The 26,928-nt window shown below is 37.8% G+C and overlaps 1 protein-coding gene across 4 annotated transcripts in view; it reads right to left on the bottom strand.

The window, feature by feature from the left end:
• Window positions 1–26,928, bottom strand: part of UBE4B (ubiquitination factor E4B) — a 114,550-nt gene that overhangs the window by 23,259 nt on the left and 64,363 nt on the right. For all 4 annotated transcript variants that reach the window (XM_069479322.1, XM_069479323.1, XM_069479321.1 and 1 more), the window contains 13 exons: window positions 24,225–24,366; window positions 22,855–22,955; window positions 21,359–21,473; window positions 17,536–17,619; window positions 14,964–15,020; window positions 14,259–14,375; window positions 14,062–14,160; window positions 13,240–13,353; window positions 11,305–11,503; window positions 9,661–9,799; window positions 4,392–4,491; window positions 2,565–2,692; window positions 1,603–1,701 (listed from right to left, as the gene is read on the bottom strand). In XM_069479322.1, coding sequence (XP_069335423.1) covers window positions 1,603–1,701; window positions 2,565–2,692; window positions 4,392–4,491; window positions 9,661–9,799; window positions 11,305–11,503; window positions 13,240–13,353; window positions 14,062–14,160; window positions 14,259–14,375; window positions 14,964–15,020; window positions 17,536–17,619; window positions 21,359–21,473; window positions 22,855–22,955; window positions 24,225–24,366 — 1,494 coding nt within the window. The remainder of the gene's footprint in view (window positions 1–1,602; window positions 1,702–2,564; window positions 2,693–4,391; window positions 4,492–9,660; window positions 9,800–11,304; window positions 11,504–13,239; window positions 13,354–14,061; window positions 14,161–14,258; window positions 14,376–14,963; window positions 15,021–17,535; window positions 17,620–21,358; window positions 21,474–22,854; window positions 22,956–24,224; window positions 24,367–26,928) is intronic.

The following is a 26,928-nucleotide window of genomic DNA, read 5'->3' as shown; positions in this document are numbered from 1 at the left end:
CTTCTGATGTTTTAGAAAATAAACCAAAGCTTAAAAAAAAACCAAAGATGTTTTAAGATAAATTTTAAGATATCTGTTTTAAGATAAATTTCACAAAAGATCTTTACTACCAAAAGACTTAAAATTTCTTTGATGGAGTTGTTTTAATTTTAATAAACTGCTGAAAATGAGAATAAGCATAAATAAAAATTTTTGAAAAGTGTTTTTTTAATTACTGTGCTTAGAACAAATTTTAAAAGGTGACTTGAGTTGCTTAAATTCCAAGGTTTTTTTTAATACATAACATTTTACATATTTATGGGGTACATGTGATATTTTGTTACCTGCACAGAATGTGTAATGATAAAGTCAAGGAAGCTGAGGCATCCATCACTTTGAGTATTTTTCATTTCTACTTGTTGGGAACAATTCAAATTCTCTCTTGTAGCTACTTTGAAACATACAATACGTTGTTTGTTGTTAACTATAGTCACTCTACTTTGCTGTCCAACAATACAATTGATACCGTTTATCTAACGTCATGCTTGTTCCCTTTAACCTACCCCTCTCCATCCCTCCTCCCACCCACCCTTCCCAGCCTCTGGTATCTATCATTTTACTCTCTACCCCTATGAGATCAACTTGTTTAGCTCCCACATATGAGTAAGAATGTGTTACTGTTTTTATATTTGTTTATATATTTGTTTTTCTGTGCCAAGGCTACTTTTTCAACAAATAAAGCATGATTTTAGTCAGCCTTTAAATTTCTCACCATTCAAAATTCATGTGTTACCGCTGATCTCAGCTTTTTTTAAAGGCAGCTTTTATGGCGGCAACACAACTTGCTGCATTTAATGTTGGCCCTTATGTAAACACCATTTACATTAATACTAATTTTGAATTTTTCTGTTTGTTACAAAACCTTCACAATGTGTATTTTGTGAAATAGTGATTGTGAACCTACACTACTTTTACTTTTCAAAATAGACTTCACATACCATTCCTTCATCTAGCCTATACTATCACAATAATGCTATCACGGTGCCGAGGAATTACAACTGTAATTCTTATAATGTGTAATGTTTTAAAAATTATCTAAATTTTACTTTTTCATTTATTTACTGAATTTCATAAACCAAATAAGGATTTGAAAAAAGTTTTGAAGAATCTATATCAGTTATAAACTCAAACCATTTCTTTGTAAGCTTTTTCCAATTGAGACAAATTATGGTACAAAATATAGATGTGGTTATTTCTGGCTTTTGGACGTTCATTCAGATATTTATAAACTGTTTGTTCCTTCTGTTTCTCAGAAACACATACTCAACTATTAGAAATTCAACTTAATTCCACAGACTACACTATTATCTGCACTGTTAATCCTGCTTCTGTCTTTGAGATATTATTGGAATTGGACTGGTGCCATAGTTGGATTTATTTTTTCCAGTCTCTAGGCAGCATTCAGTTAAAACAGTTACATAAAATTTCAGGCATAAAATGGAGGTTTGCAATATAGTTCATAAAACCTTTTTTTTTGAAAATATGAGGCTGGATATAGTTCATTATCATGTACATATTATGCATAAAAACATGAGAACCATGTAATACGTTAAAGGCACTTACTGTACAATAAAAAATAAAAATTCAGCAACATCTTCTACATAAAACTCAGGCAATGCTGCAAATACCTTGGGGACATCTGAATTTAAAGGCAGTGTTACGCTGTCAAAGAGAAAAAAAAGCACAATTTATAAAATGAAATCATGGCACAAACTACAAGGAATATTATGCTATCCTTAAGTAAGTATTTTATCTAGGGAAAAAACTCATTCTATAAGACAATCATATAAAAAGTATATACGTAAAGAAACCACAACCAGAAATGAACAGGGAATAATGAAGATAGTTTATACGCTAGGCTGCGTGTGAAAATGTTGTCCCTTTTCTTGATTTCTTATTAAGGTTAATGCAATAAATAAAATGGGAAGGAAATAAAAAGGTCACATTTGGTCATTTTGGACAACTCAAACTGTTTGAGACAACAGAGCTATACATGTATTTTAAATAACCTGTTCTACTCTTGCAGAAGGCTTGAGCCAATTTTGCCAAAATCAGTGACTCAGAGACTTTGTAATAATAGTAAAATAATAATAATAAATAAAATAAAAATGGTTGCCTGGAGATGTCCAGTGGGTGACGAAGTGATCAATAATATTCTTAGCTCACTCTCTGAATTAGATAGGTATTTTCCTGGACCCAGTGCTTAGAAGGACCTAATATTCTGTTATCTACAGCTTTTAGCTACCAATTTATAAATTTTCTTTTCTATCAAAGATTTTATAGCATATTTTTAAGAAAAACTATGTCAAAATTAAAATAACAGGTGCCGACTTTCACCTATCAGTGTGGGTAACTGCAGGGAAAACACCTACTAATATAACCAATGTCACAGTAAATGCAACCTGGAAACAGAAGTGAATCTTGACAAGGCAAGGGTTTTGGTTTTAGTTATCGACTTGGAGAACAGTAAAGATGGCACAGCACAGCTGAGCAGAGAAGAGGTACAGAGGAAGGCGCACACTCACTCGGGATATGCGGGGTCCAGGATGCGGAGCAGCAGCTGAATGAGAAGGCCATAAAAATTCAGACATCTTCGCAGGAAGCTCTCGTCAAGTAAGCCGGCGTCAGCACAGGCCTTGCACCGTACCAGTTTCTGTGGAAGCAGGTATGCCCCACCCTTAGATCAGTCAGTAGCTAAGTCCCTGTAGTGTGACTGGGCAGGGAACGGGGGCCAGGAGAAATCTAGGTTCTACGGTTTCTAGAGCTTCCTCTCTAACTAGCTATAAGATGCAGGCTGTGTCTCAAGATCTTTCTTTTTCCTGAGAAAAACAAAAGGTATGCCAAGCAAACTACGGAGTACAAAGTCTAGCACACAGTTAGTGATCAAAAAGCTTAGTTCTTACTGTCATATGTAAATAACTTGATTGGGGGCAGGTGTTGACAGGCGGGGCCCTTTAGGGGTCAGGACGGTTCATGGGAAAAAGTCAGACAATCTGCCTCTGAATTCCAGCACCACTGCTTACGAGCTGCCCTCAGACAAAATGCCCATCAGGGATGTAATTCCTTCCTCAGAGGATTGTTTGTTTGTTTCCTTTTTTGTCTTTATTTCAGCATATTATGGAGGCACAAAAGTTTAGGTTGTATATTGCCCTTGCCCGCCCCCAAATCAGAGCTTCAAGCATGTCAGAGGATTGTTGAGAGAACTGAACACAAACGCATGCACACCTGACATACGGTTTTAAGTAGTTTAAGATCTCCTTGAAACACATCTGTAGAATGCATAGGGGATCCACAGACCCCAGATAAGGGTCCCTGATTTATTGTACATCTTGAAGAGATCTAGTCTATTAGTAAATAAAACTGAAATCTTAACTTGTACCAGAACTCTTAAGTCAGGTAAAATGTCCACATACCATCCTACTAATCAGCACAAAGTAGGACCAGCTCACACTCAGCTTTATAATTGAAACATAAACAGAAGAAAAATGCATACATTTGCCATTTATGCTTTTCCTATAGAACACAAGCCAGCATTTGTTTTGGCTACGTCCCATCAACAGGAATAGTCCCACATATTGTTAGGTTTTGTGCAGCAGATCATTTTCAATTAAAAATGAAAAATGAGGGGCTGGGCGCAGTGGTTCACGCCTGTATATCTAGCACTTTAGGAGGCTGAGGCGGGAGGATCGCTTGAGGCCAGGAATTCAAGACCAGCTTGAGCAACATGGTGAGACCTCGTCTCTACAAAAAAATTTTTAAAAATCAGCCGGGTGTGGTGGCGCACACCCGTAGTCCCACCTACTCAGGATGCTGAGGCAAGATCACTTGAGCTGAGGAATTTGAGGCTGTAGTGAGCTATGATGACGCCACTGCACTGTAGCCTGGGCGACAGAACAAGTCTCTGTCTCTAAAAGAAAAAATAAAAATGAAAAAAAAGATGAAGGGCAAAGGAAAGAGATCTTTCGATTACTACAGATCCACTGTGTCCAATCCAAAAATGGACACACGAGAACATGCACATATGCTGGGGCGGGAGCCAGACGGGAGCAGGGAAGGAGCACCTTACACAAGGCAGGGGAGGGGAGAGGGTGTTAAACTGAGAGTGATAAACTCCATTAGGATTCCATGATGTTGCTGCATAGGCATGTGCACATTTTGCCCTGGGATTTAAATAATTGTATGTAGACAGATGCAAGGTATCAACAAGTTTTAAAATGTACTATTTTATAATAAGAGAAAAGAATAATGAAGAAAAAATCAGGACACTGAATTGCTCACTCAAGGCACATATTCTGGTGGGAAAATTACCATTACGGGGCTGGTCTATAATTATTCCAATTAACTATACAAACCTTAAGCTGAGTTTTACAGCGCTTCAGCATTTCGCGGTGTCTAGTTGCCAGTGGGGAATCTTTCCATTGGCTTTCATTATTTTTCAAATCTTCTACAGTTCTGAAATCAAAGACTAACAATCAAACGAAGGCAAACAGCTGGATCCATCTGATCCATTCATTTTGCATTTCACTGACTCTCAGACACAATTATTTTTCACATTGTAGCATCTTCAACATCAGAGTCTATCTTAAAATCAATGGCAAGTTATGGTTTCATTGGCAGCATTTTCTTCTTATTGGTACTTAAAATAATGATGTGTCTTAAAATTGAGGGCACTTAAGATCTGATGAAATATGGTAACCTTTTTCGGAAGGAAGTACATTGTTCCCTTATTTTTCTGGGATGGGGAAAAGAAGTCAGTCGCTCATGAAAATTCAAGGTTACTACGCCATCTAATTACTCAAAACGAAAGGCTATTTTACTAATGGCATTTCCTTCTTTTTCTTTCACAATTGTTGTTCCCTCTGCTTGGAAAGCTCTTTTCTGAGATTGTGGCTTGCTCTTTCACTTCCCTGAGGTGTCTGCTCAAATGTCACATGTCAGTGAGGTACAGTCTTCCCTGATCTCCTATATACTGCATATTTTAAAGACCAGCTCATTTAGTACTATTCCAATCCCTTTCTATTATGACATTTTGTGGAAGACGATAAGCTGCTAAATCTCTAAAAACGTCATTCCCCGACTCCCTTGCTGCCAGCATTTCTGTAAGCCCTAGCTTTCACCAAGATGAACCCCCAACTGAAGGCAGAGTGAATATTGTCAGGTGTCAGTTGCATGACTTTTGACACATGCACAGTGGAGGGGTTTTGGGTGAAGCTCGGGCAGAGGCTCTACTGTGAGGCTGAGCCCTGCAGCAGCTTCCCTGCCAGACCAGGTTCACAGTCCACTCTGGGAGCCCTCTATTCCACCATGCCAGTGATCCCATAGACCAACTAGGACCCTACAATAATCCTCTTTCTACTTATCCCAGATAAACTGGATTCTTTCTCTACAACTGAAACGTGAGTATGGCAGCCAGAAGATGCCCCCAAAGATGTCACATCCTGATCCCTGGATGGAACCTGTGAATATGTGACTTTACATGGCAAAAGGTACTTTGCAGATGTGATTAAGGATATGTAGACCTTCAGATGGGAAGATTATCCTGCATTTTTGGGTGGGCCCAATATAATCACAAAGGTCTTTCTAAGAGAAAGAGGCAGTCAGAGTCAGAGTCAGAGATGTGACAATGAGAGCAGAGGTCAGAGAGAGGAGAGCTGAAGATGCTATGCTGCTGGCTTTGAAAATGGAGTAAGCGGGCCATGAGCAAAGAAATACAGGTGGCTTCTAGAAGCTGAAAAATGCAAGGGAAGAGATTCTCCTCTAAAACCTCTAGAAGGAATGTAACCTTGATTTTAGGACTTCTCACCTCCAGAACAGATAATAATTTGTGCTGTTTTAAGTCACTAAGGTTGTGGTGATTTGTCACAGCAGCAATTAAAAACTCATATAGTAACCTATATAGTTATTGGCACAAACAGAGTTTATAGGTAATGCACCCTCGTAAAAAAATGGGCTTCTGGGATCAGTTCTTCAACTGGGCTGGTCTGAAAGTGGTGAAGGTCAGTGAGTATTTGAGGATGGAATACTGGTAGCCCAAGGCTCTGAGTGGAAAAATAGCTATGTAAATGATCACCTGTGATCTCCTGGAATGAAGAGATGGAGCGGCTACTTCTAATTACGCTGGAGAGCTTATAGAAAAAAAGTGAGAGTCTCAAGATTTTAAATTCTCACCTGAAGGAAAAGTCAATGGACCAGGGAGTTTCAAAGACTACCATAGAGTCTGGTCCTCCACACCACCAAATCGTAACACAGGCTAAATTCATAACTGGGCCTCTTGTCTGAAAGTGAGGGTAAAGAGCGGGACCCAAACAGTTCAAATGGAGGAGACTGGGAGAATTGGATAATTCCAAGTACCCAAATCTCTAACCCCCCGAGCTTTGCTTGCTAGCAGAAGCAGTTTCTGTAATGATCTTACCTGAGGTGGTCACTTTGCAGGGCAATGCCTCTTTCCCTTAGGTTCTACCCAATCATCCTTCTTTGCTTCCAGAACCACAACTAGACTCAGATTAAGGACTGCCCTTAAGGTGCAATTACATAGTCACATGCAGAAGTACATATTTGAAGAAAAAAAAAGGCAAGATTTGCTAATATGTTATATTAATTTTCTATTGCTGCTGTAACAAGGTACTACAAACTTAGTGGCTTGAAACAACACAATCACTGTCTCAGAGTTCTGGAGGTCAGAAGTCTAACATGTGTCAGCAGGGTGCTTCCTTCTGGAGGGTCCAGGAGAGAATGTGTTTCCTTGCCTTTTCCAGATTCCAGGGTTACCTGCATTCTTTGCCTTGTGACCCCAAATCACTCTGACCTTTGCTTCTATCATCACATTCCTCCTCTCACGATGACACACTCCTGACTCTCTTATAAAGGACCTTTGTGATGATACTGGGTCCACCAACATAACCCAGGATAATCTCCTCATCTCAAGATCCTTCACCTACTCACATCTGCAAAGTCCCTTTGACCATGGAAGGTAACGTATCCACAGGTTCCGGGGACTGGATGTAGACATCTTTGGGATGTCACTGCTCTACTTCCCACATTATGTCCTGCCATAAACGTCGGAGTATATGTGGGAATAGATTCCTCTCTTGATCAGCAAGCAAGGAAAATGCTAATATACTTCTTTGTAGGGCTAAATTCACTCACATAATTATACCTATCAGAGACTCTGGATTCCATATTATCTCAAATAGTTGAGAGGGGTTCTTATTGTGTGCTCAACCAGTTGACTGAAACTTGGAATTGACAGTGACTTACACTGAATGAAGTTGAACTACCAGGTCTTCCTTGATATAATGCAGAGAAAGGAATTAAAAGTATAAGGAGCTCAGAATACTAATATAGATTTACCATATGTGATCTGTTCAGATAATCCCCCTCCCAATACACACACCACCCCCCTAACTATGTCCTAGATGGTGCTTTTTCTATCACAGCACTGAAAGATACACAGGTGAGGGAACACCAGTAACTCTGAAAAGCACAGTAATGGCTGTCCACTGTAAGCTGGGAGCAAAGGCTGCAGACGGTATCACTGAAATGGACCCCTTAGGTCACTGGGAGTGATAGGAATCCCAGGATGGCAGTCCATCCTAGGATGAAGAAACAGATAGATCCACAATCATAGTTTGTAATTTCTATAAGCCTCTCTCAATAACTGACATTATAAATTGATAAAATCAGCAGATGTAAGAAAAACTTGAACAAAAGACTTAACAGACTTGACCTAAATGACACATATCGAACACTGTAACAGACAACACAGAAAGTACATTCTTTTCAGGTCTATAAGGAACATTTACTAATGTAAATCTTAGGTTATAAAGCAAGTCTCAATAGATTTCAAAAGACACAAATCACACAGAATATATTTTCTGACCATAATGGAATTTAGCTAGAAATCAGTAACAAAAGAAAAATAGACAAATACCCCAAGAATCTGGAATTTAAACAATATATTTTTAAATAACCCACAGGTCAAATAAGAAAAAATAAAAATTAGAAAATATCTTGAACTGAACAATAAGATAATGACATACCAAATATCAGTGATGCACCTAAAGCCATGCTTAGAGGGAAACTAAATAGTCTTAAATGCATATGTAAGAAAGGTTAGGTGTGGTGGCTCACACCTGCAATCCCAGCACTTTGGGAGGTCAAGGCGGGAGGATTGCTTGAGCCTACGACTTTGAGAACAGCCTGGGCAATATAGTGAGACCTGTCTCTACCAAAACTTAAAAAAAAAAAAAAAATCAGCCAGGTGTGGTGGCCCACGTCTGTAGTCCCAGCCACTCAGGAAGCTGAGGCAGGAGGATTGCTTGAGCTTGGGAGTTTGAGGTTGCAGTGAGTGAGCTGTGAGTGTGCCGTTGTACTCCATCCTGGGTAAACAGAGCGAGATTCTGTTTCCAAAAAATGATTTAAGCATCCATCTCAAGAGGCAATGGAAATATAAACAAAAAGCAAATTAAAACTAAAAGAAAGCAGAATTAATAATAAAGATCCTATAGAAATTAAAATGATAAAAAGGTTATTATGAACAACTTTATGCCTAAAAATTTTGGAACTTAGGATAGCATGGGGAAACTGACACAAGATGAAATAAAAGTCTAAATAGGCCTATATCTATTAATTGAATAAAATCCACAATTAAAAACCTTCCCGCATAGAAATCCTAAGCTGTGACAACTTCACTGAATTTTTCCAGACACTTAGGGAAGCAACAACATAATTCCTATACAAGAAACACAGAGAATACAAAAAGGGAACACTCCTCAGTTCATTCTACGAAGCCACATAACCTTGATACATAAATCTGAGAAGCACTTAAGAAATGAAAAGTATAGGTTAACCTTTCTTTAGAATAGATTCAAAAATCCTAAACAGGATATCAGCAAGTTGAATAGCCAATGAGATATAAAAACAATAATATAAAAGTTGAGTTAATTCCAAGAATGAAATATTAGTTTAATATCAGACAATGAATTGATGTAATTCAACCACATTAACAGAATAAAGGAGAAAAAAATACACTCTACTAAATAGATATGGAAAAAACATTTAATAAAATTCAATTCCTGTTAAGAATTAAAAACTTCTAGTAAACTAGAAATAAAAGGTAATTTCCTTAATGTGATAACAGACGATATATAAAAAGGTGTCCTCCATTAACAGGAACAAGACAGAAATTTCAAGGTTATTTCTATTCAACGTTGTACTAGAAATTATAGCCAGTGAACTAAGACATGAACAAAAAAAATAAAAGAAAGAAATAAAACTGTCATCACTTACAGACATGATTAGGTGTAAAAAGAAAATCTTAGAAGAGGATCCTTTACATGCATTCCGGTAATGCATGCCTAGTGGAAAAAGTTAGTGGAAGTCTGTGGCAACCACATACATACAGGAATACCACGAGTTCAGAACTCTCATAATCAAGGTTTGGACCACTTTGCCAGGTAAAGAACTTGAAAAACTGAGGAACTGGGATGTGGTTGGGAGGCAGGCAGAACGCTGTAATATATGACCCCCCACATTCAAATCTGCTGATCACAATGGAACTGCCTGCCCACGAGAACAAGGAGTAACTCAGGCAATCACAGGACATGGCATCATGGCACATACCTATTAAGCTCCCGGATGGCCCGGAGTCTGCGGATATAGCGACGGCAACTAGGCAGAATAGAGAGGTGGTGAGCATGCAGGGTGAGAAAGAAGCATTCCGTAGGGAATTTCGGCTCAGAAAATGGAGGCTGATCTCCATCTAGGAAAAATAACATAATTTTTTAAATAAAATCTATTATAAGACCGAATCAGGGAAAAAGCTCAATTCAGAAAAGAAAATTACCCTTGAATTTTCAAGAAGTTTAAGGATACTTTTTAAAATTATAAACTTAAGCAATGTTACGAAAGGAACAGAATTCCTATGAGCTCCATTGAAGGACCAGGTATTCTGTTCTCATTAAGTATTTACACAGATGTCCAACAACAATCTTTTGTGATGTGTCTTTCTGATGTATTATATAAAACCTCCATTTTTCAACACAACACACAAATGTCACTTAAATCTCAAAATGGAGTTAGGTTATGATCCCACAGTCGTTTCCCTATGTGTTTGTTGTTTCTAATTTTTCTCTATCATAGACAATAGTACCGCTTAGGAGGATCAATATACAAAAAATTATTCCTTCACACGTCAGATTTAGGAATATTTTCTGAAAAGTAGGAAGTATTGAGAATAACAGTATTATAATTTTTGTCATGAATCACCAGAATTCACTTTAGACAGATAAAACTGTTTCTTGATAGAATTTACTTTCGCCCTTTGCATTTGTAACAGTTCTACATTTTGAATAGTATGTTCTTATCAATCATGCAAAACATATTTTCCCCATTCCTTTATTTCACATATTCATTCTGTCTCATTATATAAAACATGTTTACATATTAAGACACACGCATAGTATCTCTGATGATATGCTTCATTTCTTAAATCATAAGATTTCTCTCTCCTTCACAGCTGGGTTAAATCCTTTATTTGCTTTTCTGTGTTAGATTTTTTTAAAATAAATGTCTAACTGTTTGACTCTTTTGGAATTTATTGGTTGACAAGGAATGATTCCAAGATTATAGCAATAAGCCATTTATTCAAATGACAATCAGATACTAACTTTATTGTTCAGTGGACACTTAGTTTTTAACAGCATTTCAAATATTTTTCTGGAATGTGTATATCTGCCAGTGCCAGGTAAGCAAGGATTCATCCTATTCCAGGAATAATTCTATGATATTTAAAAAAATAAATGCTGTATGGTTTTGATGTCTATCATTAAATAACATGTTTTACATTACAGAGAGGAAAGATAACAATTATAACCCTCTTCAAAATATTCCTATTGTCAAGCCATCAATTCCTCAACATCTGTGAAATATTTCATAAGAGGTTTTAATTGGTATATATAATCTGTATATCTATATCATATATAATAACTAATATACTCTATAATAATGAGGTTGTTGCCATCATTTTTATTATATTTCTTTTTTTTTTTTTTTTTTTTTTAACTCCTCAGAACAGTATATTTCCTTCCATTTGTTCTATGCATCTGTTTTGGCTAATCCAAACAAGAATTTTTTACTGTATTAATTTTATTGCATATCTCTGTCTCATAAATTCATTTTATGGAGAAGTAATAATTTGTGAGGAAATCACAAGCATCCAAATGAACGGGCAGTGTTTAAAGACCTCACAGAGAACACGCTACTCACAGAGTTCAGTCAGCCAGTCGTTCACATCCTCCATCGTTGCGTTCACGCGCGTCTCATCATTTGGAAGAGTAATCCGACATCTTGGGTGAAATATATACGTGGGATCCACCGTTTCTAGCTTGATTTTTGTACTTAGCTGCTGCAGTACCCAAAGGAAATTCAGCATAAATCCATCTGTAGATACCAATCTATCATCTGTCTGTGAAATATGAAAAGAAAAAGATTTAAAATAATAATCTGAATAGAAATGTTGGCACAACTTTTTATGAAAGCAGACTGAACCTTCAAACATGACCATACCCTAAAGTCAATGAGAAGGCATATATGTCGTCACCACTGTCATTCAATTATCAGGTGCTATTTGCTGCGTATTAATTATACGTGAAACATTTTATACATTTTCTCACTGAATCTTCACAGTAACCCTCAGAGATCAGTAACACTGCTATTGACATTTTACGGAGGAGGAATCTAAGGCTCAGTGAATTTAACTGATTTGCCCAAATTAGTCAGTAGAAACACAGTAAGTTTTGCATCCTTTCTCTTCTTTTTTTTGAGACAGAGTCTCACTCTGTTGCCCTGGTTAGAGTACAGTGGCATCATCATAGCTCACTGCAACCTCAAACTCCTGGGCTCAAGCAATCCTCCTGCCTCAGCCTCCCGAGTAGCTGGGACTGGAGGTGTGCATCACCACACCTGGCTATTTTTTTCTATTTTTGATAGAGACAGGGTCTCCCACTTGCTGAGGTTGGTCTCAAACTCCTGATTTCAAGTGAACCTCCAGCCTTGGCCTCCCAGAGTGCTCGGATTACAGGTGTGAGCCACTGCACCTGGCCTCTTTTTCTTCTTTATTTCCCCTCCAGAACATCAGAACTAGTTCCACTTTTTACCACTTGACATTGTTTTTCTAGCTGACAGCATTAGCATAGTCCTACATTAATAACAATTTTAAGATTGATAGTTAACATTGGTTGAGTGATCACTAGGTACTAGGCACTATTCTATTCTAACACCTTTATATATAATAAATCCATAAGTTAGATACTATCATTATCCCCATTTAGCAGATAAGGAAACTGAAGCACAGGAAGTAAATGTCTAAGGTTCCACTCTTAGTATACAGTGGAACCATGGGTCAGCAGGTCTTCTCTACACATTTTTTTTCTGATTCTGGGTAGAAGTGTCACATCATTCATTCATTATTTATTAATAATCAAGGAAGGATGTCCTTTTAACTTTTCTACTCTGGCAAAGTAGCCTCAGCCACTAGCATCTCGCCCCTGGACTGATGCACTCATGGCCTTGTAACTGGCCTCCCTGGGTCTGCTCCTGACCTCCCCTCTGCTTCAGTCCATCCTCCACACAGCAGCTTTTGTGGCTTCCTGGCTAGAAACTCTCCAATGACTTCCCATTACAGTAAGCCTAACCTGATGGGGCCCCTGCCCACCCTCTAACCCCAGGCCCAGCTGTTCCTTCCTGTTCACTCTCCTCCAGCAGCAAAGGCCTGTGTGTTGGGCTTGGACCAAAGCTGGCTCATTCCCACCTTAGTGCCTTACACAAATCTAGAAAGCTCTTTTTTCAGCATTGCAATAGCTGGCTTCTTCTTATCAGGTCTCTGATCAAATGTGACCTTCTCAGAGAGGCTTTCCCTGCTACCCTATCAAGAATCACCCCCCTACCCTCCTTCTGGTACCTACACCATCACTCTCAAATCCTTTACTTTGTTTTATTTTCTTCACAGATTTTATTACTTTCTGAAATGATATATTTACATGTCTACTCACTTACCCTGTAGAACGTATGCTCCACAAAAGCAGGAGCTGTTCTATCTTGTTCAATACTGTACCCCAATTCCCAGAACAATGCCTGATAGGTACTGAACACACTTGGGTGAGATGGGTGAATTCAAGGAAAAGCCATCTTTAGGGACCCTACCTGCATCTGTGCTTTCTTCACATTCGCATTGACGACAGCCGCCATGTAGCCAAGAGCAGCCTCACGGGTTTCACCATTTAACAAAATACTATGCAGAATCTTAAAGAGTTCTTGCTGGAATTTATTTTAAAAAGAAAGAAATTAAAACTTAATTTTGAACATTATTGCTTTTGGACTTTAAGAACAGCAAGCCTACTTCTCACTTTCTCTCCCTTCCCACTTCCACTCATATCATTTTGTTAAAAAGATCTTAATTGGCTTTTATAGCCATTCATGAATCAGGCAACATCCTGTTTATCACAAGAGGAATATAAGAAATGTCCATATTCAACTGTGTCAATATAATTAGCACAAAAGCAGAATATGGAGTAGAGGATAGCCTTTGTTACTTCTTTTCCATATAGAAATTATCTTAATTACCTAAGCCTAAAATTTCTCTGCTTTTAAAGTTTCAGAACTGAAGACATATTAATCTACACTTGGGATAAGTGAGTCAGGGAGGGGCACAAAGAATGTAATAGCTCTCACTTACCCTCACAATTTAAACACTTAAAGGCAAGCTGAAGAGAGAACACGGCCACTAAACTTAGGACCAGTCCCCAGTGATGCTACAAAAAAGGGGCATCTTAGTATTGTTGTTGCTGTTATTACTTAAGACACAGGTTACTTATTATACAGCTAATCTTTCTTTTTCAAAAGATATTATTTGGCTTTTATTAGGCATTCATGAATTAGGCAGCATTCCATTTGCAGAGCAGAAAGGGCTCCCTATCTATAGCTGATCTTATAGTAATCCTTTGGATTTGTTTTCTGAACACCTACCCTTCCAAGCTCTAAGTAATGCTGTAGTGACTGGCTAACAACACGAGTGTTTTCCAGGGTAATGGCAGGCCCTGAAAAATATTTTTCAACCACTTTAGCCTGGAAAGAGAAGGAAAAAACTCAATCAATATATAATGTACATTTGGGAAGGAATCTGAACAAAAGAGTAGCAAAGTGCAAATGGCCACTATACTTACATCATCTTCTGCAAAGACTGAGAAGCTAAAGAAAGCTCCTAAGTAAGAGAGTCTCTGCAGCTCCCGTCCAGAGCCAGGGCTTAAGGATTTCGGCAACCATAATGGCAAAGAAGCAACCTAGGCAAATAAATGGAAGAGGCCAATCAAGCTGCTAAACAGGCAAATGAGTTAAAAGTATAATGAACAGAGTTCTCTGCTCAGGCGGTTCTTAGCTGCCAGCACAGTGGCTAACACTTAACATCTAAAAACACAGATACACAATACATTAGGAGCCCTGCTATTATTTTCTCATCACCTCAAATGGAGGAAAACCCTCTGACTCCTCTACATTTTTACAAGATACTGAATTTTTATGTTTCAAATGACTCTAGGATGGAGTTCAAATAAATTATTATACTTCCAAAAGGACTTAAGTAAAAATTTTCCCATAGGACTTGTTATTCCAGTTATTCCAGTGTATAATCCTTACACACACACACAAACACACACACACACACACAATCATGGAAGTCAACAACTTCATTGCAGGAAACAACATGTATGACAACAATTTAACAGGTGAGACTCCCAGACATGTTACCTCCATCTACATCTAAATGTCCCTCAAGGGAAGTTTTTCAGATAATGTTACTCAAGGAACATCTTCTGGGTTATGGTATCAATATATTCACTGAAAATGTGCAGCCCAATCAGGGAGGTGCTTACCAAATTGCACACAGGGTGCGTCTTCCCAAACTTGGTTTCACAGAGCTCACCCAGTGCCTAGAAATAAGATTGGAAAGAGTCATTTAAATGTATTTCATCTTAAACTGACTGCCATGTGTAACATCAAGGAACAGCTTTATCTGCTGCTATAAGTGCATATGCATTCCCTCTAAAATGGTAACAGACAGCTTTAGTACTTTTTTCTGATTAATAAACTAATATATGTGCATTTTTAAAAACTTAAAATAAAACAAATACAAAATGAAACTAAAAAAGGCACTCAAACCATCCTCAGACATAAACCCTATTGACACTATGATTAACAGTTTTCCACATATATTTTTGTGTGCTGTGTGTACACACATGTACATATAGTATTTGTTTTTATAGAAAATATGTTTTTCACTTTGTATCTTTTCATGTCAGAAAGGTTTGTTTCATAAATTTTAGATGGCTAGACTTGACAGTGCTAAATATGACTACAAATAATTACAACTTAATAAGCTATCAAATTCAGAACGTGTTTAGAAGCATAACTTGTTTTCAAGATATCTAGAATTTTTGAGAACTCCAACACTTTCCTTCAGGGCTCCAATCAGTCCCACATTAGAGAATTATGATAAACAGTTTTTAGGGGCACAAACACAATTCAACATGGCCACAATAACGCAATCAAACACTCTTTTTATCAGCGAATTTAACTTTCTCTGTGATTTAGACACAGCTTTGAAAGTTGCTAAACCAGCCAAAGGAAGCTTTTGGGTCATGCGTTTAGGCATTGACACAACTTTTAGAAGCTCTGGGGCTCCAGCCTCTCAGAAGGGAAAGTTCTCACTGCCCAGAGCAGGAATTCACAAACTGGGCTGCACATCAGGATCAAATGGGAAGCTTTTGGACATCCCAATGCCACACCCACACCCCGACAAACTAAAGGTCAATTTCCAGGGCTGGGAGCCAGACAGGAGCTTTTAGAGTTCCCCAGGTGATTCCATGTATGGCTCAGTAGGATCCACTGACCCAGAGAACGACCATAATTATTTCTGATTTTCGCTCCAACAGTGTCCTCCTCTCCCTGCCTTTCATTATTACACTGTCTCTCACTGCATCCTCATTATTATACAGGCATCAATAATGGTACAAAATGAAATTATTGTCTACCACAATGATGGCCTTTGTCTTTTGAGCAAAAGGACACTTTGTTGCTATCTGACACTAAAAGCTTCTCACTGAAACATCAAGCTAACTCAAACCACAAACAAAAAGCCAAGAATTCCATGAGGAAATATTTACATAGTATAGTGATAATTAGTGTTCACTACAATATTTCATTACTGAACTCAAACAATCAGATTGTTCTACCTCCTTTCATCTGCCACAGGCTGAACAATGCATAATGACTAATAGAATTTTATTAGGAACCTGAATAACATGCACAATGGAAAGAGCCTGGACATAAATCCATTCTAATTATTTTTAAAAGTAGGAATTCCTATTTCACCTTCTAATTTCCCAGCATTATCTTTAACTTTTAGCGTTATGATGATAGTTTTTTTTTTAAATAGATAAATGTACTCTTTGTGTACACCTTTGTTTTAGCATTTATCAAAGTGTGACTGTCCACTTGTTTTGTTGGGGTTTTGATTTTTGCAGTAGATTCTAAGTGCCTTCAGCAGAGGGACCTTGTCTCACTGGCTCCTGCGTTCCCAGTGCCTAGCACGGAACAGATCCTCAATAAGTAATGAGTGAATGGTATAATGGAATCAAATCAGTAGTACGAGTAAAAGCAACAAATACAGTAAAAAAAATCAATTTAACCATGGCCTCAATTTATACAAGGTTGTATTTATACATAAATTTATTCCTTCATGCTTCTACAATGAAACATATTCAGTAATACTTCAAAATATTTTTCTTCAAAAATTTCATAGAAGCAAATCCAGTATAGAAAAGAGCCTCTTGTTTTCATTCTGGTTCCAGGGTTTTCACAACAGCCAGGTCCCCCCATGAGAATCTAGCCGAAGATTCTGTCTACAATTTATGCTTGCTCTAAATATCTTAAAGAGTAAAGCAGATATATGCTTCCCAGGAAAAGCCTGCAGATGAAGTGTACAGAATTAGGAAACAGGGAAGATGAACAAGAGAGTTACTCTGAGATATTCTGCACAGAATATATAAAGATAAAACTGCATTACTTTTCTTAGTATAACTCTGCCTTTTTAATCATTTTTTAAATAACAAATTTAATCCTAAATATGGTATGCTCACTGCTAGGAGAATTGGAAGGATACCACCAATAATTATGTTTTTTATAAGCTATATAATATGGTGAAGTACATTTTAACAAGAGCATCACTGACTCCTGTCTAGGACTTGGGCAGGTGGAATATGTACCAGGCTGCTAACTGTCTTCACTGACGCATCTCACTGCACACCAAACACTGCATGGCCAACACAATGATTTCATAAATCTGAAAATAAGGTTGATCATGGACCTGAAAGAAAAGTGTATGTTAAAATAATCTAAAAGAAAAACATCTATCAAATGGGTTAAAGAAAAAGAACAAAGTTTTACCATGAGGGGGTATTTGAAGTAGTCACTATCGAGGGAGCACTCTTTGGCAGCAAGAGCCAGGCCTTGTAAAATGGGGATAAAGATCTACAAGAAAAAAAAAAAAAAACAGAAATAGAAGTTTAAGAAACTCTAAGAATAGGAAGCACGTCAAATAAGGTGCTGAATCTGAATGTTCAGACATTTCCACTCTTTCCCTAAGGAAAAGCTTGGAGTTTAGAATTCAGCCAGAGTGTTAACCTGTCCTTTGGCAAGGCTAACCGTAAAGTAATGAAGCTGAATTCTCCAGAAATAAGAGGGTTTTGGTGAACCCTAATACTCTGGAAGGACTCCCAGTAATTCAACAGAAACCCACAAATTTGGAACCTGCCAAAGGACTCTCCGAGGGTCGCTCCTCTAATCAACTAAATTCTGCACATCTCAGCAACTAATATATTCTTGATTACCAAGCAGCTATAATCTGTAGAAACAATTAAATGTTCCAATATTTTTACATCTCTATCAACAGACTTTTAAAAAGTCTTTTTTTGTTTATTTTGTGGAAAACAAGAAAAAAGATTGACAATGGATATTATTGTTAAACTTAATTAAGTTGGAGCAAAGAGATAGCTGGTAAATGTTGAAATTGAAAAAAAAAGCTTTAGCTAGAATGTCTTACCTCTACACAGGGTGTAATTAATATACCAACCCAGTATTGGAGCTCTTAAGCACTACAATCTACTTTCATAGAAGTTTACCATTAATACGGGGTAACACTATGCAAGATTTACTCAGCCCATCTTCAAATTTCACAATGTACTCACTGATCAACAAACACATTTAGGGAGTTGGTTGGGATTCAAGACTGATAACATTAAGTAGAAGATGTTATAAACAACAGCTGACAATCTGAATACCACAAGTTGTAAAGGAAGATACTATGAAGCCAATAGAAACTTGAAAACTTCTCTTTCCTACTAATTTCATCCCATCATACTGAGCACCTTAGTCATTTAAGGAGCACAGTACAAACATACCATGGACTACAAAGTATCTGTGGAGTGTTCTGAGATATCAACACAGCTCTGGAAGAGCTCATTCTAGTTTTTGCGACTCAAACAAACAGGGTGGAAGTAACATGCTTTCATAAACCGGCTAAAAATGGAGGAGCAACACTCAGGGTGTCGGGGTAGGAAATGTCAACATTGTAATCAAGAAGAAAAGACAGGCCAGGCACAGTGGCTATAATCCTAGCACTTTGGGAAGCTGAGGCAGGAGGATAGCTCGAGGCCAGGAGTTTGAGACCAGCCTGAGCAACACACACAGTAAGACCTTATCTCTACAAAAAATAGAAAAATCAGCTGGGTGTAGTGGTACATGCCTGAAGTCCCATTTACTCGGGAGGCTGAGGCAGGAGGATTGCTTGAGCCCAGGAGTTTGAGGTTGCAGTGAGCTATGATGACACCACTGCACTCGAGCCCAGGCAGCAGAGCAAGATCTTGCCTCAAAAAAAAAAAAAAAAAAAAAAGAAGGAAGAAGAAGAAGAAAAGACAAATGGAAGTTTTGGAATCACCAAAAATAAATTTTATAATTAGTCATCCAAAAAAATTTCTAAGCATTTTTTCAGGAATGCTATCAGTAAAATACCTTTACCCTTTCTAGTACAGTTATCTACTTGTGCAAGTAGGGCTTAATGTGTAATAACTAGACATAATTTTACTACGTATAATATTTTTCAAATAGTCAAAATTACATTATTTATGTGATGTACATATTTTAAATAATTCTCTTATTTTAAAATAAACGCCTCCCAGCATGGATTAAAAAAATGCTACAAATATTCATTTCTAATCCTAAATTCTAGCTGCTATTTATTTCTGTTTATCTGTGAACACCACTCAAATGTTGAAACAAGGTAGAAATTTTAGTGAAAGATTTAATAATTCATTTTCAAATAAATCAATTTCAAATAAATTCATTTTCAAATAAATAAATCAATTTATTTGCTACTCTTTTAAGACAAAAGATAAAATGCTATGTTTCAGTTCAGCAGCTCCAGTCCACTCATCTTTTCTCTCTAGAAAAAACACATGGTTGCATGTGAGAAAAGACAAGGAGTGGCTGAAAAGGGATCAGAATTCTGGGATTAAAACTGAACATGTCTGTGGTGGTTACACAACACTGTAAATGCATTAAATGCCACTGTATTACACAGTTGAAAATAGTGATTTTGATATTATGTGAATTTCACCTCAATTTAAAAAACCCAAAGAAGTCATTTCATAACATCTGTGTTTTAACTTTGTTTATGAATAAAATAGGCATAATAGACCCCTTTCGGCTCATCACTGGACTGATCTCATACAGTTAAAACTACAGTAAACATACTGTCTGTATGTTCAAATGACATCTATTGAATAGGAAAAGTATTCTAATTAATACCCATTACATGCATAATGTATTAATACTGTACCACTTAAACCTTCCACGACAGTTATTTATTTTCATCAGAGTTCACTTATCTTTCTAAAGACGAAAAGCTCACTATGCTGCCTTAGTATTCCTGTAAGTCAACAAGACCATCATTTAGAGTAAGTAGTTAATGCATTCCGGATAGAGTGCACAACATTAACTGGAATTTTTATTCTTGAATCCAGGATTCGTCTTTTATGAATATTTAGATGACTGAAAATACAATTCCCGAGAATTAAAAGGTCTTAAAATTAACAATTATTAATAATATTAGGTATAAAACAGAGTAAAAGGAATCACACCAATTATAGCTATTGCCCTTGTTATTTCCTCTAGTCACACAAAAAAAGAAATGATGACACAGCAAACTGTAAGAAAATTTTATAAAAACTCTTTCATCTAAGGGAAGCAACTGTGTGAAGGTTCTGGGCAAAGTGCTTGCTTTACAGAACAGGTCCATAAAACAGCAATGAAAATGTTAACGCCAAAATTTCACCTTGGAAGAAACTTTCCAGACTAAGTAAACAGTTTTATTATTAAATATCACATATCTTCATTTTCACTTGACTTTATACAATGAAGTATCGAAATAATGTATAGATACTTAATGGAATAAGTAAGAAACAAGACATCTTTCCCAGTTTAATGGTGAAAAGACAAAGATTCTAAGTGGCTTGCAAACTGCCATGGGTTAATTTGTTAATCATATAAACTTAGGGGACTAATTTTTAACACTACCATCTGGCAAATGCATAGCATGCCTTATCCTTGAAATCAGGGACAGGGCCTTATATTTTTTTCTTATCTCCCAAAGCACTTAGCATAGACTTTATTGAAAAGACTAATGTTTGGCCGGGCATGGTGGCTCATGCCTGTAATCCCAGCACTCTGTGAGATTGTGGCAGTAGGATTGCTTGAGGTCAGGAGTTCGAGACCAGCCTGAGCAAGAGCAAGACACCATCTCTACTAAAAATAGAAAAAATTAGCTGGATGTGGTGATGCGCGCCTGTAGTCCCAGCTACTTGGGGTGCTGAGGCAGGAGGACTGCTTGAGCCCAGGAGTTTGAGGTTGCTGTGAGCTAGGCTGATGCCACAGCACTCTAGCCCAAGTGACAGAATGAGACTATGCCTCAAAAAAATAAAAGATTAATTAGTTTGACTAATTAGTTGAAATGGACACGTGATTTGAACAATGCAGCTGTCAAACCTAATTCCTCAAGACATAATCTTGGGTAGGTCTTTTCCCTAGACAAATAATACATACATGTTCAAATTCAGAAACAAAGTATTTTTCAATATGTGGTGTGCTGAGAAATCAGCCTCAACATAGAAACTCTTAGGCGAAAAGCTGCAGTAACAAACTCATACAACCATACCTGCTTAAACACTTCTTCATCCTGGTGAGTAGTTCTCACCAGTTCTTGAATGAAGCCATACGGGAGATTCCTACACAGCATATACGGCACTAGAAAGGACGGCTGCTGCATGGACCTGTGGACCCATGAAAATCAAGGACTACGATGAAATCACCTTATTACCAGGTAACGGAAGCACATAAAAATATCATGTCAGTAACAACTACCCAGTCAAAAGTCAAACTTGAAATCTCCCAACTATTCTGAACAATAGTTTTGGACAAGCAATAACCCTTCTTAACATCAGTAATTACTTTTTGGCATTTTTAATGAGATACTATAGGAAGTTCAAAAGAATCCATCTTTTCCTACATAGAGTCCTTTAAAAATGAAGCATTAAAACAAATGAAGCATTGTATGTTTCTTTTACTTATTTGTTTATGCCTCATCCAAATTGGGGGGAAAAAAGATTAGTAGTGGCTGAAGACTTCTAAAAATTTCTTATTAATTTTAACCATGGAACATTTTTTGAGTTTTGGCACATGTATACAATTTACCTTCTTTTTGAAAAGTTTCAAAAACATATGGTTATGGGACAGAAAATAATATAAGACACCCAGAACAAATAAATGTAACTTTATTCATCCTATATGAATAAATTAGTATCTAAAATCCTTTAGATATTTTTTGCATAAAAGAAATGAAGTATATTCACTTTTTAAAAACTTGAAACCTTTATGGGACTCTCAAAAACAAACAAATAATGCAGTACTCTGGGCGATTTCACCAATTATCTATTCCATTACTGTTCTTTATTACTGACTGAACAACAGAGATTATGTGATACATGGAAGGTGATGATCCACACAAAAAGCAGCTGCTTTTAAACTAAATTACTAATTTTCTGCCTTGATGTCTACATATTTCAATAATAGTCTCTTTCAAAAAGCATACAGAACTCTTAAAACATAACTAATTTTGTTTTTTATTTTTTAGAGATGGGGTCTCACTCTGTTGCCCAGGCTGGAGTGCAATAGAGCAATCATAACTCACTGCAGCCTTGAATTCCTGGGCTCAACCAATCCTCCAGCCTCAGCTTCCAGAGTAGCTGGGACTATACAGGCATGTGCTACCATGCTCAGCTAATTTTTCTTATTTTTTTGTAGAGACCCGGTCTTGCTATGTTGCCCAGGCTAGTCTTAAACTCCTTAAACAGTCCTCCCACCTTGGCCTCCCAAAGTACTGGGATTACAGGCCTGAGCCACTGCACCTGGCCCTAATTTCTTTTTAAAATATGCTTTGCACTACTTTAGAAGATGAGGAAGAAAAGAATGTTTTATTTTCATAGTATTTTAGAGAAGGAAAGGGACCTTGGGAATCATTTAATCAAACACTTTCATTTTATGGGTGAAGGAGGTAGTTATCCAAGGTGGTGCAGAATGGCTGGACAGCCTGGTGTCCACTGATGGGTAGGTTCCTCTGCCTTCTACCATCAAGCACGTGATGGTTCTTCTTACCTCGGCTGCGTTAGGGAGCCTTGCAGTACTAATGCGGTGTGGGATATGCACTGAGAGCGGATGTTGCTCAGAAGCTGGCTGACTGCTGGCTGGCTGCACATCTGAAAAAGAAAGGTGGAAGTTAGGAGGATAAGAAATAAACAAAATAACCCCATGCTGTTGAAAACTGACAAGAGTCAGAAGACATCGATCATCATAAAATGGCATGTGCTTTTCTCTTCCTTTATTCATAGTGAACAAGTACACAAGCACACTGTGTCATCCAAGTATACCGCCTCGGTGAAACCAACCGTCAGAGAAGGAAGAAGTATAAGATTGAGGTGACACTCAAGAACCTTGGAAATGTGCCCACTCTCTTTGCTTTCAGGCGCCTGAGAGATCTTTCACAAATATGAAACTAACTGGAATGTAAACTAGAACCAGAAAATGAATAGGAATAAAATGAGAAAACAATGAAGCCAGTCAGCACATAATAGGGGAAAAGGTGTAGCTTGCTGAGAGTTTAAACCTAGCCTTGCAACTTATAAGTTGTGATTCTATGTGATTACTATTGATTCTGGACAATTACTTACAATCTCTCTGAGTTTCATTTGCTGGTTCATACAATGGAAAAAGAATACCTATCCAATACTGGGTTCCACTGGACTAACTAGGCATCAGTGAGAATACAAGCTAATGTAGACTTAGCACATCACTTGATGGTCTACAGGTGCTCCATAATGTTGGTCATTATAGTGATTATGACAGACTATCAGAAATTATCAGGGCTGGGTGCGGTAGCTCATGCTTGTAATCCTAGCACTCTGGGAGGCTAAGGCAGGAGGATCACTTGAGCTCAGGAGTTCAAGACCAGCCTGAGCAAGAGCGAGACTCCGGCTCTACCAAAAATAGAAAAATTAGCTGGGCGTGGTGGTGTGTGCCTGTAGTTCCAGCTACTTGGGAGGCTGAGGCAGGAGGATCACTTGAGCCCAGGAGTTTGAGGTTGCTGTGAGCTAGGCTGACGCCACAGCACTCTAACCCAGGTGACAGAGTGAGACTGCATCTCAAAAAAAAAAAAAAAGAAATTATCAGGGCCATGTGCACCCAGCTACACTGTAGTCAAGAGAGAGGACTCCAAAGCCAAGCCACCTGAGTTCACATTTTGGCCCTGTCACTTCTTCCCTCCACTAGGATGTGAGTGCCACGAGGGCAGGGATTTCTGTTTTGTTCGGTGATACAATCAGTTCCTAATGTAGTGCTTGGCACACAGCAGATGCTTAATAACAACTTTACTGATTGAATAAATGAATAAATAAATGCTGCTGGAGGAGGGATTATTTTTATCACCCAAATAACCAGGTTTTTAAAAAACTGAATCTCTTTCATATTACCTTTGGTGCTTTTTTTTCCTCTATTCCAACTCGGTCAAAACACTCGATGAGGTAGTTCAGCATATCTGTCTCCTTGCACGTTTCAATGGTAAAATGGTCACTGTAAGAATCCCAGTTACTTGCTCCGCCAGAGGCTCCCAAACTTTGGAGAAGAGAAAAAAAATTGATGATTCTTATCTCTTCTTGATTATTTCTTTTTGACAGAGTTTGCATTTCTGCAGCAGAAAGCCTGTTAGGATCCCTGCACCCATGACAAAGCTCAAACACCCATGCAGCCAAGATTGGAGCTGCCTGCTTGTTTCGCCTGTTCCAAGCCCAACAATAGTAATTTTTGGTAAACATTTTTTGGACCTAAGAAGGGGACCTTTTCTTACTGGGGATAGCAACTTACAAAACCAGAAGGACTAAGAACTGCTACTGAGTACTAGGCATTTGAAGGGATATCACAGGTACTTAAACCAAACTGACTGGCATCACTCAGAACTGTAGGTTAAAGCCAGACTATGCTATTGCTGTTATCAAACTCCTTAAGAGTGAAGTTATGAGGAACTAACAAAATATCCCTCATCCTTAGGACTTCTAGCATAGATCTCAAAAGCCTTCATCCAGCATTTGGCAACAGGACCAGAGCTTAGGAAAACTGTCTAGTTAGAAGGAGACATGAATATATTTGCTATCAACATAAAAATTTCTAAAAACTATCCGTGAAAAAGATAAAGTGGTACAGTAAAAACAAAAACAAAACAAAAATCTTGCACTAGGAATAACCAGACTCAGGTTCTAGTCTCAGTCGTACTGCTAACTTATTACCTGGACCTAGAACCTCTATCTGATTTGCAGTAAGGCTTTAATGAAATAATGTGGAAGTGCTTTGTAAAATATTAGCAGGATACAATCTGAACCACTGTTATTATTAGCAATAACTATTCTCTGAGACACAAAACAAACATAACCACAGGGTTAGGTTTGAGGAAATTAAAGTTAGAATCAACAATTGACAGGTCACATACCAAATCCGGTCTTTAACTCCCAAATTGATTTGCTATACACAATAGATACAAAGAGATTAATCATGGCTAGAAGCAAGGAACTCTAAAATGAAGAGGAAATGAGAAAATATAAACTTAGCAAAAAAAAAAAAAAAAAAAAAAAATTACATACAGAAGATGACTATCAGGACCGTGAGAGACACATCCCTACTTCAACCCAGGGCAGACAATGTCTAGAAACTAAAAGGACCAAGAGGAATTCACATATCAACAACATGCTTTACAGATGAATAGATATATATAACTAATTTTAAAATACAGTCATGAGCTACATAATGACATTTTGGTCAACAACAGACCACATATACCATGGTGGTCCCACAGATTATATTAATAATACCGCATTTTTACAGTACCTTGTCAATGTTTAGATATGTTTACATACACAAATACTCACCACTGTTACAACTGCCTATAGTATTCAGTACAATTATGTGCTGTTCAGATAGATTTGTAGCCTAGGAGCAACAGGTGTATAGTAGGCCACACCATCTAGCATTGTTTAAGTCATGATGTCTGAATGATGATGAAATTGCCTAATGACATATTTCCCAGAATGTGTGGCCATAGTTAAGTGACACATGGCCTTATATACATAACTATCCTTAGAATTTTGGAAAAATATACATAATTGACCTTGGAATGAAATGCTGATATTAACATATTTTAATAAAGGTGTTTAAGGTGAAAACAGTACCAGTTTGCAATCCAAGGTGTGCAGCCCAGACTCTAGTAAATTTGACTTGTACAACCTACAATTTAGGTCGCATAGACCAGGGCGAGGGTGGGGAACCCGGTGTGGGGCTGGGGAGCTGATGACACTGAGGGGCAGTCACAGGAATAGAGTGGCTACTCCCTGCTGGCTGAGCCACCCCCAAGGCACCTCACCGGTCATGGCAAAGGTGGGCAGGTCAGCATGGGAACCCCCAAAAACAAAGACAATTAATTCTTGTGTCTTTATAGCAATTAATTTTTGGTACACTTTATTATTAATTAGGGGCAGGATCTGGTATCTGCTAATTGGCCTGACAATAGAAAGGTGAGTATTGTAATAAACCACAGGAAAAACATACGTCCTAACAGAAAAACCCATCAACCATTAGAAGTGCAGTGAATCCCCAAAAGTAGGAAGGGGGAAAGAGAGATCTGTCCTTACTCACAGCCATCTTAGTGTCAAGCGATTCCTCCCTCTTCCATCCGACATTAGTGACTCAGTGATTACACTCACTGCACTTCCCAAAGACCAACTTTGCTGATACGGGCTTGTACCTATACATAACTGAGGGTAATTTTCCTTTGAGCAGCTCTTGCAGATGACAATGAAAACAGATCTCCTTCATGTTTAAAATGAAAAATTTAAACTACACATTTCCCTGACCATAAGTCCCATATTTCTCACATTTTTACATTTCTGGAATAGAAAGTATTTTATGTTTGATCTCACTAGGTCCTTGCCGGCCAGGATCTTTGTAGATGTGAGTAAATTAAAGTTTTGAGATGGGGAGATTATCTTGGATTACCTAGGCAGGCCCTAAATGCAATCACTTGTATACTTATAAGAAGGAGGCAGAGACTGGGCGCGTTGGCTCACGCCTGTAATCCTAGCACTCTGGGAGGCAGAGGTAGGTGGACGGTTTGAGCTCAGGAGTTCAAGA

Source organism: Eulemur rufifrons, chromosome 8 (assembly GCF_041146395.1).
Source record: "Eulemur rufifrons isolate Redbay chromosome 8, OSU_ERuf_1, whole genome shotgun sequence".
NCBI lineage: Eukaryota > Metazoa > Chordata > Mammalia > Primates > Lemuridae > Eulemur > Eulemur rufifrons.
This window is presented reverse-complemented; position numbering and strand designations above follow the sequence as displayed.